Raw genomic sequence first — 17007 nt, forward strand, 5'->3', positions numbered from 1 at the left:
TGTCATTCACAAACTTGTTGAGCGTCCACTCAGTCCCACTATGTTATTGATGAACTTATTAACTAATATTGGTCCCTGTATTGATCCCTGATGGGCATCAGTCATCATTCGTTTCCACTTGGACATTGAGCCCATGAGTATAAATCCTTGGATGCTCCCAAAATTCTTGTGAGACTCTGTAACTTGCAGGTGAGGAAGGAAGCCATGACTCCCCAACTGATCCCCTGACCATCAGATCCAGCTTTGCCCAGACCTCCCTCTTGCCCTTGGTGCTCATTCTGCAGAAGGGGCATGTGGCCACGGCTGACGTTTGTTGAGAAGCCTGGGTTGTGGAGGGCCCTGGAAGGGCAGAAACCCCAAAAGTCTCGTGGAAGTGGATAGGAGGAGAGAGGAAGAGAAAGGAGAGAAGTTCAGGCACTTCATCTTGCTTGGCTGCCCTCACTCTTTGGGGGCAGGAGGAAACCAGGAAAAGCGAAGGGTATAACAGGAGATGGAACAGAGGCCCAGTTGTTTTGATATGATTATTAAGAAGTTCCTCTGCCCAAATTAAGGTACAGATGAGACCATATGCTAAAGTTAATAGTAATCATTTTATTTAATCGCAAATGTGAGGTAGCGATAGATAGAAAGAAATAGGAGATAGAGGCGGGTAAGAGAGTGAGAGAGAGAGAGTTTAAGTTGAAAGATATCACCACCCCATGGTTCCAGCAGCATCCTGTTGGTTTTCCCTTCTGGTCTTCTCAGTGTTGGGAAAAAACTTCTCTGACTTGTTCTTCTGTGGTATCAGCTTTGTACAGTCCAAGTTCTAGGTATCCTCAGGGTGTAGATACAGTTCCCATAGCTTAGGAAGAAATGTGTGTAAGCAGTTGTTTCCTTTTCCACAGTCTGCCACAGGGGGAATTTTTGTCCAGATATGTTAACAAGGATGCTCCCCAGATCAGGCCTGGAATTATCACCTTTCAGATGCAAATCCCACTCTCTGTGGTTACCTCAAGTTCCCACTGTAGTAGCTTATCTTATTCTGTGGCCTTGACAGTGTTTAAGGCACTTGTGGTCTTTAAGTCTCTTACACCAGTCTGTACTGGCCTGACTGGCCTGGAGGTCATTGTCTTCAGAGCAGCCAGTATTGTTCTGTGCTTCAAATGTAGCTAAACTACAAATATGGCTAAATATTTATCCACTAAATGTGGCTAAACCACTGCAAAGAACACACCAAAGCCTGACCTGCTGCTGCACAGGGCTGACCCACCATCAACACCATTCCTCTTTCTCATGCTGCATCACCCATAGTGGAGGCCAGGAGTGGGTAAGCAGCTGGAGCTGATACAACCAGGACAAATGACCTCAACTGACCACAGGGCTGTTCCAGGTCATGTAAGATCATGGAATCACTGAGCTATACAAGACCGTTAAGATTAAGGGGTCCAACAATTAGCCCAGCTCTTCCAAGCTCAACACTAAACCATGTCCCTGAATGTCACAACTAGACATCTTTTAAATCCCTCCAGTTATGGTGATAAGACCACAACAACTGGGCATGTATAATGTCATGCTTAGCAATAAATCTGTGGACTGTCTTCCCAGAGAAGCCATTCTTCAGACACTGTATGGGCGTTGGTCTGCTGCTGCTCACATGACTCCCTTGGAACCACTTGGTTTTCTCTTTTTTCTCCAATTCCTTCATAGAATATCCTGATCTTGAAACCAGGGTATGTCACTCCCCTGCTTTTCCAATTCTCCTCCTTCCCAGTGGGTTAGCAGATCAAAAGAAGCACTGCTCAGTGTTTACTGCTGCTCATAACACCACACAGACCCACAGGCCGTGCTTGGCCTCTTTTTCCTTCTCCTCCCTTGTCTCTGCCCAGGGCTTCCTAGGAAGGTTTTTGGAGACATGGTGGCAGGAAAAAACATTGGGAAGGAAGAGAGGCAGCAGGTGTGGGCTGAGTGGCTCAAAGGGCTGTCCAGAAGCAGCTGAGGGAGGGCTGAACTGCCGCAGGACACAGCTGGGCACACATGTCCCCAGAGCCCTGAAGGGCAGCTGACTTGGGACAAACCAGCTCTGTCTCCCCACATCTCCCTCAGCCCCTGGCAGGCAGCAGCCCCAAAGCAGGGCCAGGGAAAGGGGCTTTGGCAGTCACCACATCAGAACAGCGGAGACTGCTCTGGCTGTGCCCTGGCACCCAGGGCTGTCAGCGGCATCCTGGGCTGTGCAAGAGGAGTGGAACCAGGAGCTGGGTGGGAGCGATGATGCCGCTCTGCTCAGCACTTGCCTGCTGCCATTCCCTGTGTGGGGGACAGGCTGCAAAGGAAGAACCACCTGGAGCAAGTGGAGTGAGTTTGGTGCAGGGTGGCCAGGATGGTGAGGAGGTTAAAGCACTTGACTAAGGCACAGGGATTGCTGAGTGTGGAGAGGAGAATGGTTTGGTTGGACAGAAAACCTTCCTTGGAGTAGGCAGGTCCACTGAAGAGGATTGGCTCATTCTACCAGCTCCAGACATATCAAGAAGGATAGAAAGCAGCAATACCATGATAAAGCAGATATAACTCTCATTTGTTAAAAGGCACTCAAAGACCTTCTCCGAAATCTGCTGCACACCGACCCCTGTCCAGCACCTCCCTCCCTGAGAATCTTGGGAGACCAACAAGAGAGGAAAGGATGACACAGATGCATGGGCTGGGATGCAACAGAAATTTAATGAGTCAAAAGATGAGAACAAGGCCACTCTGAGTGGAGGCCTCAGTGCAGAGAGCAGCTGGGTCAGCTCAGAATCTCCATCACATGGCTGTGGCAGGGATCCCAGCAGGTGTCCATCTGCCTGATCCAGAGAGGGAGCAGGGCCAGCAGGGGCTCCCCAGGATGGCTGCGTGGGGATCACAGCCCCAGGGAGCACAAGGGAACAAGAACACAGGAGGGAACGGAGAGAGTGGCAGGGGACAGAGGCAGGGATGGGCTGTGATTCCCAAGAGCCCAGGCTGGCCCTGTCCTTCTGCAAGGGCTGCTGGGGTTCTCAGCCCCTCAGGAAGCAAGAAGCCGATGCTGCGTGCCCAGGGCGGTTCCAGCCTGGGAGTCCCTGGGTTCCTTCCCCAGGGCCAGCGGCAGCAGCTTCAGCAGGGGAGGCACCTCGTGCCACAGAGGCCACTGCCCAAGCCAGAGAGGCCAAAGCCCCCAGAGCTGATGGGCACTCCCTGAGAGCTGAGGATGCTGCCAACAGCAGCCGAGGTGGAGGATCCCACCACGGTGTTCTGTGGGAAGGAGCTGAGGATGGGCCCGGGCAGGGTCACCACCACGGGCGAGGGCTGGATGAACACGGTGGAGTCCTGGCACTGCCTGACACAGGGCTCATTGCAGCTGTTGGCCAGCGGGGTGGGGCCGCAGGGCTGGCAGGGCCGGCACGGGCTGTAGCAGGACATGTCTTGGGGCTGCACGTGCACCTGGCACAGAGAGCAGAGAGGAGCAGTCCGTGAGCACTTTTTGAAAAGCAGCCTCACCACACTGTGAGCGAGATCCTTTCTCTCAGCCCCTAGCAGCACCACCAAGGACGCCCAAGCCAGGGACGACCCCTCCCAACCCACACCTTAGGAGACACCTCAATTTATATCCAGCCTTTATCCATGATACATTTGCACACTCCCAGGGTAAGCACCCTCAAGACACAGCAGGGAACAAGGACAGAGATATATATGATACATGAAGTAATATATATATACAGATATGAACTGAAATCCCTGGGAATTACGAGGTGGAAGACAAAAGGAAGGAGGAAGGGCACAAGGATAACCCAAAGGAAGACAAGAAAAGGCTCAGAACTCACCTTGTTCCCAACAAGATGGAGCTGAAGGAGTGGATGAGAGAGTGAGGAGAAGGTCCTGCTTTTATACTGCTCCTACACTGCCCCAGGACCACAGGCACTGCACAGGGGCAGTAATTTTCCTACAGATTCATCCCCAAAGCAGACTGTCCTCCCAAATGCCCCAGGTTGGGTTTTGGTTTCTGTCAACGCTGCCATTTCATTTCCTCATTGCTGACATGGCCATTAGGTCACAGAGGATCTTTGAAGTGTTGGGATGAGAGGCCTGAGGCTTTCCCGAGCACCACCACGTCAGTACAGGCAGAAGAAGTGCCCCCATGTGCTGGAGAGATATGTGTGGGCAGGGCATGTGGCTGTGGCAAAATATGTGGGGAGTGCTTTTACAAACCCCTGTGAGGAAACATGGTTGCATCTTCCCACCAATGCAGTCCCCTCCTGAGTACCTGAAGTCATCCCTGAATGTGGGCATGCTGCATCCCTCTGCCTCCCTGGTGCCTCCCTGCTCAGGCCATGACTCACTGGGCATCGCCCTGCTAGGCAGGTTTGGTACACTGCTGGTTTCAAATGGCTTTGCCCAAGGAAATCTTCAAGGAAATCTCCTTCAGGGAGAAGATTTGTCAGAGTTGTCTCCTCTCACTGCCATCTCTGAGGGACCCCAGCCTGTGCTGTCAGCAGGTTTGTGGAAGGTGAGCACTGTCCTATCAAAACCCCCTTGATCCCCCAAAAAATCTCGTGGAGTGAGGTGCCTCTTCTCTCACCACCTGAGGGATATGTTTGTTCTTGGAACATCACTCTCTTTCTCCCCCTCTCCTCACCCCATTATGCACTTTGGCTGCACCCTTTGCACCCTGACTTGGGGGACACACAAAGTCCTGCCCCCTTTTTCAAAACATGCTGTCAGTGCTGAGAGCACCCCAGTGCTGCCAAGCAGATCAGGCTGAGGGCAATGGCCTTTGGGGCAGCCTGGAGCTGTGGTGTGTAGGGACAGCCCAGTGCCAGAAGATGGTTTTCCTGGAAAAGGAGTGGAGTTGCCTGAAGGATTGAGGCCTTGGCAGGATCTTGAGGCCTGGCAGGATCCTGCAGTGCCACATGCCTGGGGATGCTCAGGGAGGGGATGTGCTCAGGAAAGCCCTGGGTACAAAACCATCTCTGAGATTACACCAAGGACTGATGCACTTCCCTGCCCTGCAGACATGGAGGCAGCTGAGGTGCGTCCCAGGAGGGCAAGGAAATGCCTTCAGTAGGCAAATTTCCAGGGAGAGACTCTCCTTACCAGTGGCAAGTCAGGCTCTAATTTTGGGTTGGCCGTGTGTCAGCCTTTTGGTGTGAGGCCAAGCCAGAAGGGTGTGATGTCTGCAGGCCTGGCCAAGGCAGGGCTGAGTCCCCCTCCAGCAAGGGCAGCTCCATCCTGGCCCTGGGAAAAGGGATGCTTGGCAGCTCTTTCACAGGTCAGGGATGCTTGCAAGGACTGACAATGTGTATTGAAAAAGTGGCCCATGATTGTGTGTCCTGCAGGTTATGGTATAAAATGTGCAGGAAATTGCACTGTGGGGAGGAGAGAGGGAGGAATATGGTGCTATCCCAAGAACCTGCAGACCCCTCTGACAGAGAGGACATTGAGGGCCAACCCCAAAGGGGTCCTTCATGAATTAGGGAAGGCAACAATCTCCTTCCACAAACCTGCTGACAGCACAGGCTGGGGTCCCTCAGAGATGGCAGTGAGAGGAGACAACTCTGACACATAAACCAGGAGATGTCTTCCCTGAAGGAGAAGATTTGCTTGGGCAAAGCCATTTGAAACCAGCAGTGTACCAAACCTGCCTAGCAAGGCGATACCCAGTGAGTAATGGCCTGAGCAGGGAGGCACCAGGGAGGCAGAGGGATGCAGCGTGCCCACATTCAGGGATGACTTCAGGTACTCAGGAGGGGACTGCATTGGTGGGAAGATGCAACCATGTTTCCTCACAGGGGTTTGTAAAAGCACTCCCCACATATTTTGCCACAGCCACATGCCCTGCCCACACATATCTCTCCAGCACATGGGGACACATCTTCTGCCTGTACTGATGTGGTGGTGCTCGGGAAAGCCTCAGGCCTCTCATCCCAACACTTCAAAGATCCTCTGTGGCCTAATGGCCATGTCAGCAATGAGGAAATGAAATGGCAGCGTTGACAGAAACCAAAACCCAACCTGGGGCATTTGGGAGGACAGTCTGCTTTGGGGATGAGTCTGTAGGAAAATTACTGCCCCTGTGCAGTGCCTGTGGTCCTGGGGCAGTGCAGGAGCAGTATAAAAGCAGGACCTTCTCCTCACTCTCTCATCCACTCCTTCAGCTCCATCTTGTTGGGAACAAGGTGAGTTCTGAGCCTTTTCTTGTCTTCCTCTGTGTTATCCTTGTGCCCTTCCTCCTTTCTTTTTTCTTCCACCTTGTAATTATCTGGGATTTCAGTTCATATATATATATATATATGATTTTGTGTATCATATATATCTCTGTCCTTGTTCCCTGCTGTGTCTTGAGGGTGCTTACCCTGGGAGTGGGCAGGGTAAGCACCTGTATCATAGATAAAGGCTGGATATAAATTGAGGTGTCTCCTAAGGTGTGGGTTGGGAGGGGTCGTCCCTGGCTTGGGCGTCCTTGGTGGTGCTGCTAGGGGCTGAGAGAAAGGATCTCCCTCACAGTGTGGTGACAGGCTGCTTTTCAAACAGTGCTCACGGACTGCTCCTCTCTGCTCTCTGTGCCAGGTGCACCTGCAGCCCCAAGACATGTCCTGCTACAGCCCGTGCCGGCCCTGCCAGCCCTGCGGCCCCACCCCGCTGGCCAACAGCTGCAATGAGCCCTGTGTCAGGCAGTGCCAGGACTCCACCGTGTTCATCCAGCCCTCGCCCGTGGTGGTGACCCTGCCCGGCCCCATCCTCAGCTCCTTCCCACAGAACACCGTGGTGGGATCCTCCACCTCGGCTGCTGTTGGCAGCATCCTCAGCTCTCAGGGAGTGCCCATCAGCTCTGGGGGCTTTGGCCTCTCTGGCTTGGGCAGTGGCCTCTGTGGCACGAGGTGCTTCCCCTGCTGAAGCTGCTCCCTGCACTGTGGCCTCCACCTGGATCCCCCTCTCCTCCCTCTTTTGACTCATTAAATTGTGCTGCATCCCAGCCTGTGTCTTTGTGTCATCCGTTGCCTGGCAGAGATGTTGTCCCAGGGGTGTTTCTGGGTGGGGGTTGTTGGGGCTGGTTTTGCCCTGGCTGTCAGTACAGTCTGGCATTGGGAGTGCTCAGTGTGCACTGAGTGACTCTCTGGGTTCTGAGTTTCTCTGCCTCTTTGTGTCAGGATAGAATTTCCCTACACTGTCCAGGAACAAACATGCTCTCTGCACTTCTTTTCCTTTTCCTTTCTCAGTCTTACACTGTGACACAAGTACTCAGGAGAGAATGTGTTACTGACCAGACAGAGCTACTGGATTCCCATTAGACTCCAGCAGATCCCTTCCTAACACAAGAGGGAGGGACAGAGTGCATTGTGCTGCCTTCTCACAGACCCCTGTTATCAGTGGTGCAGAGAATGGGTCTGGGTGGAAGAGACAATTAGGGTTTATCAGTCCAACCCTGCTGCCATGGATATGGATATCCTTTACTGCATCACAAAAGGTTGGAGCAAACCTGATCTTGAACTCTTCCCAAGATAGGACACCCCATCATTCTCTAGATAACATTTCCCAGTCTCTTATCACACTCATCATTGTAAAATTCTTCATTATGTCCTTTCTGTATTTATCATATTTCAGTTTAAAACTCTTGCTCCAGTTATTGCAGGCCTTGATAATACATCTCTTTCCAACTTCTTCATTCATCCATCCCCTTTACATATCAAAAGTTCTTCCCAGAGCCTGCTCTTCTCCTGCCTGAAAAATCCTCACCTCCCTCCAGCCTTTCTCCATGGTAAGGGCAATGCATCTGTGTGATCATTTTTGCAGACCTTGTCTGGAGCTGCTCTAACAGGTCCATGCCTACTTTGAATTAAGGACTCCTGACTGGATTCAGAGTTCCAGGTGAAGTTTAAGAAGCGAAGACAAGAAATGGAGAATCCCCTCCTTTTACTTGCTAGCCATGTTTCTGTTTGTGCAGCCCTGGCCTGATGGAACTTCTGAGCAGTAAACACACATTGCTGGCTCATATCCAGTGTCCCCATGCCTTCCTTAAAAGTCTGCTCTCAGTCCTTTCTTCTCCCAGGCTGCTCTGATATTGTGGATTTCCAGAATGCAACTTTCCTTGGAGAGTTTCTAGTGAGGGGGAGGCAGGGAGAGGCATCAGGTGTGGGATGAGGGTCTCAAAGGGTTGTGCAGGGTTAGGGTTAGGGTTACCTGAGGAAGGGGAAGGGCGGAACTGCTGCAGGATGCAGGTAGGCATGGTGACAGATGTCCTCAAAGAGTCCAGATTTGAAGTTGTTGCTGTTGAGATGGTCACAACACACAGAAGAACAGCATGCACTTCAGAAAGCTTCTCACTGTTTATTTTAACAGCATCCTGTCTTTTATACCTTCTCACAAAGTTTATACCTATTCATTGGCTACAATAAATCAACATAATGTTCATTGGCCCAGAGTGGTCTCCAACACTGTTTTCCACCAACATCCAACTGCAAGGCCCCCCTGTTTATCTTTTCTTTTCCTTGGTTTCCATGTTGATGACCTTGGTAGAACTCATTTCAGGGGGAAAGGAGACTCCTACCAGCTTCTCCTCTTCAACTAACTCTTTCTGGCTAACAGACCAGCTGCCAGCCCCTTCCACATGAAGTTGGTTTTGTAGTAGCCAACCCTGTCACATTGTTCAGTGTGGAAGATCAGACAGCTACAGAAGCTGAGCTGGTTAGTGCCACCAAACTTTTGGCCCTGGTAGAGTGAAAGCTGAGGAAGAGATAAACTCAAGGCAAGGACAGAAGTGAAAACATCATATCTGATCACTCTGACCCTCTGACGCTGACCGCTCTGATGAGGGAAGAGGGAACAAAGACTTTGCTAGTAAAAGAGGTAAGAAGGACATTACTAGAGTAAGAATGATAATCAAGAAAATTGTATTTCTAAAGGGACTGGGATAAAGAGGTCTGAATGAAATATTTTGTACAAATGTAGTGACCTATAAATACTGGTGAACTTGTGTAATAAACTGGCTTTGTTCTGCTGGCATAAGCAGAGTCCGTGTCTGTCAATCCCTGCACTTCAGTCTCTAAAAAGAATGAGGTGCTTTTTGGTGTTCAGGAACACTGGCAGGAGTGTTCCTGGACACTAAAGATTGTCATCAGCATCCTGGGCTATCAGAGCACAACTGTCAACAGGATATTGATGGGAGCAAAGATCTTACTCTGCTCAGCAGTCCCCAGATGGTATCAAGTATGCTGTGCTGCCTACTGGACTGTAACACAAAAAGATCTCCAGCAAAGGAAGTGAAATACATGAAGATTGAGTGAAGTGGGAGTAGTGAGTGAAGTGGGGCATTGGTGAGTGAAGTGGGACATTTACTTGTGCATTAGAGGCTGAGGACACAGGCTTGTTGACAACAGAGAAGAGAAAGATAGAAAGCTTTGTTGGGAGAACTAAAAATATTTTTGGAGTATCTGTGATCATTGAACTGTGTGAGGTAATTCTTGCATGTAGAGAGAGGCAGATTAATTTAGAAAGGTGATGCTTAATATGAGTAATCAATGCTGTGTTAACATAATGGATGTGATGTTGACAACCATGGCAACACCAATTCCAACAACGCCCTCCTGGAACCACACAGCAACACCTCTCTTGCTGGACATGTTGGGTGAGCATGTGCAGGGGAAAGGATGACACAGAGACATGGATTGGGATGCAGCAGAGCTTTAATGAGTCAAAAGATTAGGAAGAAGTCATTCTGAGTGGTAGATAGAGCACTGAGGCTCTATCCCTGGGTTTGTACCATCCTGTGTGTCCCTGGGTTCCTTCCCCAGGGCCAGTGGCAGCAGCTTCAGCAGGGGAAGCACCTCGTGCCACAGAGGCCACTGCCCAAGCCAGAGAGGCCAAAGCCCCCAGAGCTGATGGGCACTCCCTGAGAGCTGAGGATGCTGCCAACAGCAGCCGAGGTGGAGGATCCCACCACGGTGTTCTGTGGGAAGGAGCTGAGGATGGGCCCGAGCAGGGTCACCACCACGGGCGAGGGCTGGATGAACACGGTGGAGTCCTGGCACTGCCTGACACAGGGCTCATTGCAGCTGTTGGCCAGCGGGGTGGGGCCGCAGGGCTGGCAGGGCCGGCACGGGCTGTAGCAGGACATGTCTTGGGGCTGCAGGTGCACCTGGGAGACAGGGAAATGAGAAGCAGAGCACAGGGCTGAGTGAGGGGGCTCTGTTTGTCCATCATCTGGAGAAAAGCCAGATGTGCAAAACTGCACAATGTTGTTTAGAAAGGCCCACCAGACTCCCCTTCTACTCAGCTGTAAGGAATCCCCCTAAGAATGACCAAGCCCTGGGCTCCTCCACAGCACAGGAGACAGTTCAGCCAAAACCCAGCCTGTTTCCATGAACAACTTCTGCCCCTTCCATCTTCCACAACAGGCAGTTCTCAACAACCCACACAGGACCATCAGAGTGGATAGGCTCAGAAAACTCAAAGGAAAAATAAAAGAAAGGGCTTCAAACTCACCTTGATCCCAAGAAGGTCGAGGTGAGAGGAGTGAATGAGAGCACGAGGAGGTTCCCCTTTTATACTGGTCTAGCACTGCCCCAGGCCCACAGGCACTGCACAAGGACAGTAATTTTCCAACACATTCACCTCCAAAGCAAAATATCCGCCCTAACGCCACACGTTGTGGTTTGATTTCCATCAACGCTGCCATTCCATTTCCTCATTTCTGACGTGCTTGCTCTGTGTTGCAGCTCCTTTCACGTGTGCCACTCGAGGCCTGAGGACACCCGGGACCAGAGCGTGTCCGTGCAGGCACAGGATGTGCCCCCGTGCCGCAGGCTCCCGAGCAGGCAGGGGATGTTGGCTCGGGGCAGTGCCTTGCCATTGCTAGCAGCTGCCTCTGCAGGGACAGCCCCAGCTCTGCCCTGCCCCAAAGAGCAGCAGAGCACCCAAAGGTTCCTCTCCTCACAGCACGTCCTGCCTGCTGCCCTCTCCTCGTCTCACATCACTCCAGTGCCCACTGGACACTGCTTCTCCAGGGAAATGCTTTCCTCTCCCTTCCTCTTGATGCAGATCGTTTGGCAGGCTGGGCATTCCAGGGCTGGGGTTAGAAAGCCAAAGCCCACCTGGAGCTGAATCAGGAAAGCTTGTGGTGGGAAAGGAGAAGATCTTCCACACAGGGCAAGAGCAAAAGGGAGGCTTGAGCCAAGGCTGACTGGAGCAGCTTCACTGGGGGCAGGGGTTACAGGAAAGGGGAAGGTTCTTCAAGGCTTCTGGGCCTTGGTCTTTAGTGGCAACTTTTCATGTCACAGGATCAACCTCCTGGTACTCCTCAGAAATAGGGGTAGGGAAAACCTCCCCATGGCAGAGGAGGAGGATCAGCTGTGAGAACATTTAAACAGACTGGAACAATTGAAGTGTGTGACCTGCTGATGGGCACATGAGTGTTGGTGTCAAAGAAAGCACCTCTGAGCTCCCTTTGGGAGGTTCCAGTAGTCAGGGAATGCAGCTGAGAACCAGGAGAAAGAAAATGGGCATCCTGATTTCTAGACGTCCATGACTGAAATCTGGATTGGCTTCAGTTCTCCAAGGTTTCTGATGAATGGGATGAAGTGTAGCTGGCAGAGACTCACTCTTAGTGCACCACAGGGCCCAGACTGGCGCCAGCACTGTTTAACCCCTTTAGGCAAAGTCCTGCAAGGCTGGAGGGAGAAACTCCTGCCTGCCACAGGCTCGGGCTGTGGGAGCCAAAGAGCTTTGCAGTACAGAAAGGGCGTCCTGCAGGACATCGCGACACAGCCCTGGGCGTTCGTGGGACTGGCACCTGGCAGCATCCAAAATTGCATTAGGAAGGGGTTTCTTCTCCAACTGTGGAACATGACCCCTCTCCTCTGCTCTGCAGTGCTGAGAAATCAGTGCCATAAAGAGCAGTTGCCCAGTAAAAGAGAGGCACAGTCATACTGGTGCAGGTCCAGCAAAGGGCCTCAGACCCCATGAGGTGACTGGAACCCCTGGAACAGGAGGGGCTGCTTGATTGTCTCCTGGAGGAGAGGGGACATCTGGGCTCACTGCTCAGCAATGACTAAAAGAGCTGTGGCAGGAGTCCAGAACACAGAGCCAGGCTCTCCTGAGTCTTCTCCAGAGAAGGGACAAGAGGAAATAAGCACACTGGAAATAGGGAAATTCCGGGGAAGCATAACAAAAGATTTTATTAGTGTGAGGATGATAAAAAACTCGCTTGCAGTTGACACAGGCAGGTTGAGGATTGTTTGTGCTTGTAGAAATTCAGGACTTGGCCCTGAGCATCCTCTAAGAGCTGATCATGCTGTGCAGAGGCGTGGTTGGACAAGGTGATCTCCGAGGTTTCTTCCAGTCTCATAGTCTGTCATGGGGAAAAAACAGTGATGCAGAACTGGTTTTTTTGAAAAGGAGAAACTGGATGCGAACACTGGAATCAAGGGCAGCCTTGGCTGTCACACCACAGAAAGTGGAGAGGAAGAGCTGTATCAGGGAGGAAATGGGTAGCAATGTACATCCCCCGGATATCAAAAATCTTGCACTCAGTCAGGCATCTGGCAGGATGGAGGCACCTGTGAAGAGTAAAAGAGGTTAGAAAAGCTTGCAACAGCTTAGGCATCCTGTGGTCAAGGATTAAGAAAAGTCCAGGAAAAACACAAGAAACCAATAGGAGCTCTGAGAATAGGGGATGTGCTCACGAGTGCCCTGGGTACAAAACCAGGTTACATCAAGGAGTGCTGCACTTCCCTGCCCTGCAGACATGGAGGTAGCTGGGATGCATCCTAGAGGGCAAGGGAATGCCTTCAGTAGGCAAATTTCCAGTGAGGGACTCTCTCCACCTGTAGCGAGTCATGCTCTAATTTTGTGTTGGCTGTGTGTCAGCCGTTTGGTGTGAGGCCAAGCCAGGAGTGTGTGATGTCTGCAGGCTTTGTTCCAGGCCAGGATGAGTTCCCCTCCAGCAAGGGCAGCTCCAGCCATGCAGAGAGAAAACATCTCCAATATTGGGCTGTAGCCAAGCCCAGAGCTCCAAACAGACACACAACACACCTTGCCTTCAGCAGGACCTTACTCTCTGCCAAAGAGGGTGGAAATCAGTGTTACCATTTTTCCCTGGTGTCATGATCCCTTCCTTCCAGAGACAACTCCAGTACACCTTCTGTCTGTGCTGTATCCCTGCCTGGGAAAGCCTTTGGTCTTTCATCTCAATACTTGAAAGGATCCTTGGATGCCTAATGATCACGTCAGGAATGAGGAAAACAAATGGCAATGTTGATGGAAATAAAAGCACAGCCTGTGGCATTAGGTAGGATATTTTGCTTTGGAGGTGAGTCTGCAGGAAAATTACTACCCTTGTGCAGTGACTGTGGGCCTGGGGCAGAGCAGGGGCAATATAAGAGAGAGCTTGTCCTCACTCTCTCATCCACTCCTCTTGCCTCAGTCTGCTTAGGATCGAGGTGAGTCGGGTAACTTTTCTCCTCTCCTTCCTCTTCCTTCTCCTGTTTTCCAGTGCATACCTCTCACTTGGTCCTATGCTGCATCATGGGACTGCTCTCTGTGAGAGGTGAAATGTGAAAGAGGGTCATGTGGAGGGAGGCTGGGGATTTGCTGAAGTGAGTGATAGTCTGGGCAGGAACATTCTGAGATTGGTTGCTCTTGGCAGGGAACCTGTGGGCTAAATGAGAGGAAAAACCTGTGGGCATCCTTGCATCTTCAGTTCTTGAGTTTTTGTCTCCGTCTTGGCTTGAGTCATGGTGTGGTGACAGGCTGAACTACAAACACCGCTCACGGACTGCTCCTCTCTCCTCTCTGCCAGGTGCACGTGCAGCCCCAAGACATGTCCTGCTACAGCCCGTGCCGGCCCTGCCAGCCCTGCGGCCCCACCCCGCTGGCCAACAGCTGCAATGAGCCCTGTGTCAGGCAGTGCCAGGACTCCACCGTGTTCATCCAGCCCTCGCCCGTGGTGGTGACCCTGCCCGGGCCCATCCTCAGCTCCTTCCCACAGAACACCGTGGTGGGATCCTCCACCTCGGCTGCTGTTGGCAGCATCCTCAGCTCTCAGGGAGTGCCCATCAGCTCTGGGGGCTTTGGCCTCTCTGGCTTGGGCAGTGGCCTCTGTGGCACGAGGTGCCTCCCCTGCTGAAGCTGCTGCCGCTGGCCCTGGGGAAGGAACCCAGGGACTCCCAGGCTGGAACCGCCCTGGGCACGCAGCATCGGCTTCTTGCTTCCTGAGGGGCTGAGAACCCCAGCAGCCCTTGCAGAAGGACAGGGCCAGCCTGGGCTCTTGGCAAGCACAGCCCGTCCCTGCCTTTGTCCCCTGCCACTCTCTCCGTTCCCTCTTGTGACCTTGCTCCTGTGTGCTCCCTGGGGCTGTGATCCCCACGCAGCCATCCTGGGGAGCACCTGCTGGCCCTGCTCCCTCTCTGGATCAGGCAGATGGACGCCTGCTGGAGCACAGATTTCCTTCTGTCCCTCATGCTCTCTGCATTGGGACCTCCAGATGGACCAACCTTGTTTCTGTGTTTTGTCTCATTAAATTTCTCCTTCATCCCAGCCCATGTGTTTGTTTCATTCTTTCCTCTGCAGGTTCTTTCTCATTATGCCCAGGGGAAAATAAGTTTTTAAGAGCTGTTTTTGTGAGGCTTTGCTTGGGATGAATATACAGTGATGGATAATAGCTTTGTATAGGTTGTACACAAGATGGAGTTCAATTTCACCGAATTAACCCTTCTACTGGTTCTTCATAGTTGGAGCTAGAATGGTGCTGATACAAAAATATTTTGGGTTTTTCTGGGCAGTGCTTGCCCAGCATCAACACTATCTCTCCACCCTCCTCTGCAAAAGGCCATGAAGTTGGATGTGGTCAAGATGTTGGGAGAGGACATAGCCAGGCTGCATGACCCACACTGGCCAAAGGGATATGCAATAGCATATGACATCATGGTCAGCAAAAAATGCTGAGAGAAAGGAAGAGGGGGCTGGCAGGGGAGCATTTATTAATAGATTGTCAAGGAAGAAACCACCAAGTGTACTCTGTTCCTGCTTTCCAGGAGAGGCTAGACATTGACAGTTGATGGAAGGTGATAATAAAACTATTTTTTTCCCCCGTGTTTTTGCAGTCTTTCCTTGCTTTTCTTCATTAAACTACCTTTATCTCCACACACACAGTATTAATTTCATCTTCTCCCACCATACTCTCTCAGCAAAGGGAGTAATTGAAATTTTGATGGGCACCTGAGGGCCAGGAAAGATGAGACTGTGTGGAGGATAAAATAGACCTCTCCATTCTCATCCATGAATAATGCAGGTTGTTTTGTTGTACAAGCTCACAAAGTCCTTTTCCATCTTAGTGTGAAGTGTTGAAAAATACTAATTAACTCTATTGACCTAATGTGGTGTTTGAAGTAATTGATGTCAGGGTGGTGTAAGAATAAAGAATTTTTTGGTGTGGCAACAGTGAAACTTGTCCTGAGGTGGCTGGTGGCAGCTTTTAACACAACCCTGGAGCTTGACTGGTACTATCAAAGGACAGGGATTGAGACAGGGACCCAAATCACTTCTGAGAATGTCACGAGTGAGTCACGCATCTGAACTACATTTAAGAACACAGCAGTTGAGGCAGACACCCAAATCACACATGGGAACACCAGGGCTGAGACAGGGACCCAGACAACGCCTATGGTAATGGTTTCTTGGAGAAACTTGTTGCTGTCTCTGGTAGTGGTGGACGCAACCTTCTCTGAGAGCGTCTTGTGCCTTTGTGGCAGGAGGCATGAGAGCACCAGCACACACAGACAGACAGACACACACACACATACAGACAGACAGATACACAGACAGACAGGCACACACGCAGCAGCTCTGTAAGCTCTGTAGTGAAGGCATGGGACTGTCCAGGCATGGAGTTCTAATGTGCTCCATTTCAGGCAATGCTGAAGGAGTCCATGGCATAAAGACAAAGGAGGGTCCGGGTTATAAATACAGAGAAAGAGGGGGTGGAGAAGAGCATCAGGGATCCAATGGTCTGAGGGCTCAGGGGCAGTACTCTGGGAAGGGACCAATAGAGAATGCCAGGGTGGATAGGTAGGGTTACAAAGGCCAATGGAATAACAGGGAAGGGAGAACATTCTAGAATAAGAACATATAGGGGTAAAAGGGGTAGAGAACACCAATGGGCCAGTGGGAAGACAGAACTGGGACAAATTAACATAGTGCTGCGGAGCACCATGGGGGAAGCTTCTTTCCTCCCCCTAAGCTGTGAGGAATGCCCAGAGGCTAAGGTGCTTCTCTGCAGGGCATTCCTTGTGCCTTCTCCCCAGCAGGCTCATGGACCTCCACAGAAACTGACTGCTCCTGGCTCTAATGTGAGTTGTATTCGCTGGATAAAAATTTGGCTTTATGGTGGTGCTCAGAGAGTGGTGGTGAATAGAGTTATGTCTAGTTGATGGCCAGTCACTAGTGGTGTTGCCCTAGTATTTGAACTCAGTGTTTGGTCTACTTCTGATCAGTATCTTCATGCATGACCAGGGCCAGGGGGTCAAGTGTATCCTCAATAAGTTTGCAGGTGACTACAAGCTGGATGTCACTGTTGATCTTCAGGAGGGTAGAAAGATTTTATAGAGGGATCTGGACACACTGCATCAATGGACCGAGGCCAATTGTATAAGGTTCAATAAAAAGAAATGCTGGGTCCAGCCCTTGGGTCACAAAAGTCCCCTACATCTCTACAGTTTTGGGGAGAATGGCTGGAAAGCTGCCTGGGGGAAGAGACCTGAGTGTGCTGACTAACAGCAGTGGAACATGAGCCTAGACTCCATCATAACTGCCGGGATAGTCCACAGGCTGAACTTGGGATGCTTATTGGATAAGAACCACACTGTGCACACTGAATAATTTTATTGGGGATTAAAGCTTGCCTTTGTATTTCTTTGAATACATTTTTGCAGTCTGATACTATCGCTGGCAATCCTCAAACCGTAACCTGTCACAATTTTATGTTATTCAGAGTATTATTCCACAAAATGTCAGTGTCGGGGCTTCACG

The 17007-nt window shown here is 51.1% G+C and overlaps 4 protein-coding genes across 6 annotated transcripts; 2 read left to right on the forward strand and 2 right to left on the reverse strand.

The window, feature by feature from the left end:
• Nucleotides 1-3105: 3105 nt before the first annotated feature.
• Nucleotides 3106-3884, reverse strand: LOC144247494 (feather keratin 1-like). 2 transcript variants are annotated; one of them, XM_077788410.1, is made up of 3 exons: nucleotides 3836-3884; nucleotides 3654-3664; nucleotides 3106-3420 (listed from the first exon to the last, which is right to left on the reverse strand). In XM_077788410.1, exon 3 carries the CDS (start codon nucleotides 3409-3411, stop codon nucleotides 3106-3108), a length of 306 nt encoding a protein of 101 aa, XP_077644536.1. In that variant the 5' UTR covers nucleotides 3412-3420; nucleotides 3654-3664; nucleotides 3836-3884. The 2 variants fall into 2 exon arrangements, with proteins under 2 accessions (XP_077644536.1, XP_077644535.1); XM_077788409.1 differs by lacking the exons at nucleotides 3654-3664; nucleotides 3836-3884 and having other exon boundaries at nucleotides 3106-3411.
• A 2208-nt stretch (nucleotides 3885-6092) lies between these two features.
• On the forward strand, nucleotides 6093-6882 carry LOC144247495 (feather keratin 1-like). 2 transcript variants are annotated; one of them, XM_077788412.1, is made up of 3 exons: nucleotides 6093-6141; nucleotides 6313-6323; nucleotides 6568-6882. In XM_077788412.1, exon 3 carries the CDS (start codon nucleotides 6577-6579, stop codon nucleotides 6880-6882), a length of 306 nt encoding a protein of 101 aa, XP_077644538.1. In that variant the 5' UTR covers nucleotides 6093-6141; nucleotides 6313-6323; nucleotides 6568-6576. The 2 variants fall into 2 exon arrangements, with proteins under 2 accessions (XP_077644538.1, XP_077644537.1); XM_077788411.1 differs by lacking the exons at nucleotides 6093-6141; nucleotides 6313-6323 and having other exon boundaries at nucleotides 6577-6882.
• A 2911-nt stretch (nucleotides 6883-9793) lies between these two features.
• Nucleotides 9794-10483, reverse strand: LOC110483202 (feather keratin 1). Its single transcript, XM_021552904.2, has 2 exons — nucleotides 10468-10483; nucleotides 9794-10120 (listed from the first exon to the last, which is right to left on the reverse strand). The coding sequence occupies exon 2, from the start codon at nucleotides 10097-10099 to the stop codon at nucleotides 9794-9796; it is 306 nt and encodes a 101-aa protein (XP_021408579.2). The 5' UTR covers nucleotides 10100-10120; nucleotides 10468-10483.
• Nucleotides 10484-13801: 3318 nt separating this feature from the next.
• On the forward strand, nucleotides 13802-14107 carry LOC110483203 (feather keratin 1-like). The gene has a single exon (XM_021552905.2). The coding sequence runs from the start codon at nucleotides 13802-13804 to the stop codon at nucleotides 14105-14107; it is 306 nt and encodes a 101-aa protein (XP_021408580.2).
• The last annotated feature ends 2900 nt before the right edge of the window (nucleotides 14108-17007 follow it).

This window comes from Lonchura striata, chromosome 25, assembly GCF_046129695.1.
Source record: "Lonchura striata isolate bLonStr1 chromosome 25, bLonStr1.mat, whole genome shotgun sequence".
NCBI classification, from domain to species: Eukaryota; Metazoa; Chordata; class Aves; order Passeriformes; family Estrildidae; genus Lonchura; species Lonchura striata.

Coding starts and splice junctions, on each gene's coding strand:
- LOC110483202 (XM_021552904.2), bottom strand. CDS start 10,099: ATGTCCTGCTACAGCCCGTGCCGGCCCTGCCAGCCCTGCGGCCCCACC.
- LOC110483203 (XM_021552905.2), top strand. CDS start 13,802: ATGTCCTGCTACAGCCCGTGCCGGCCCTGCCAGCCCTGCGGCCCCACC.
- LOC144247495 (XM_077788412.1), top strand. CDS start 6,577: ATGTCCTGCTACAGCCCGTGCCGGCCCTGCCAGCCCTGCGGCCCCACC.
- LOC144247494 (XM_077788410.1), bottom strand. CDS start 3,411: ATGTCCTGCTACAGCCCGTGCCGGCCCTGCCAGCCCTGCGGCCCCACC.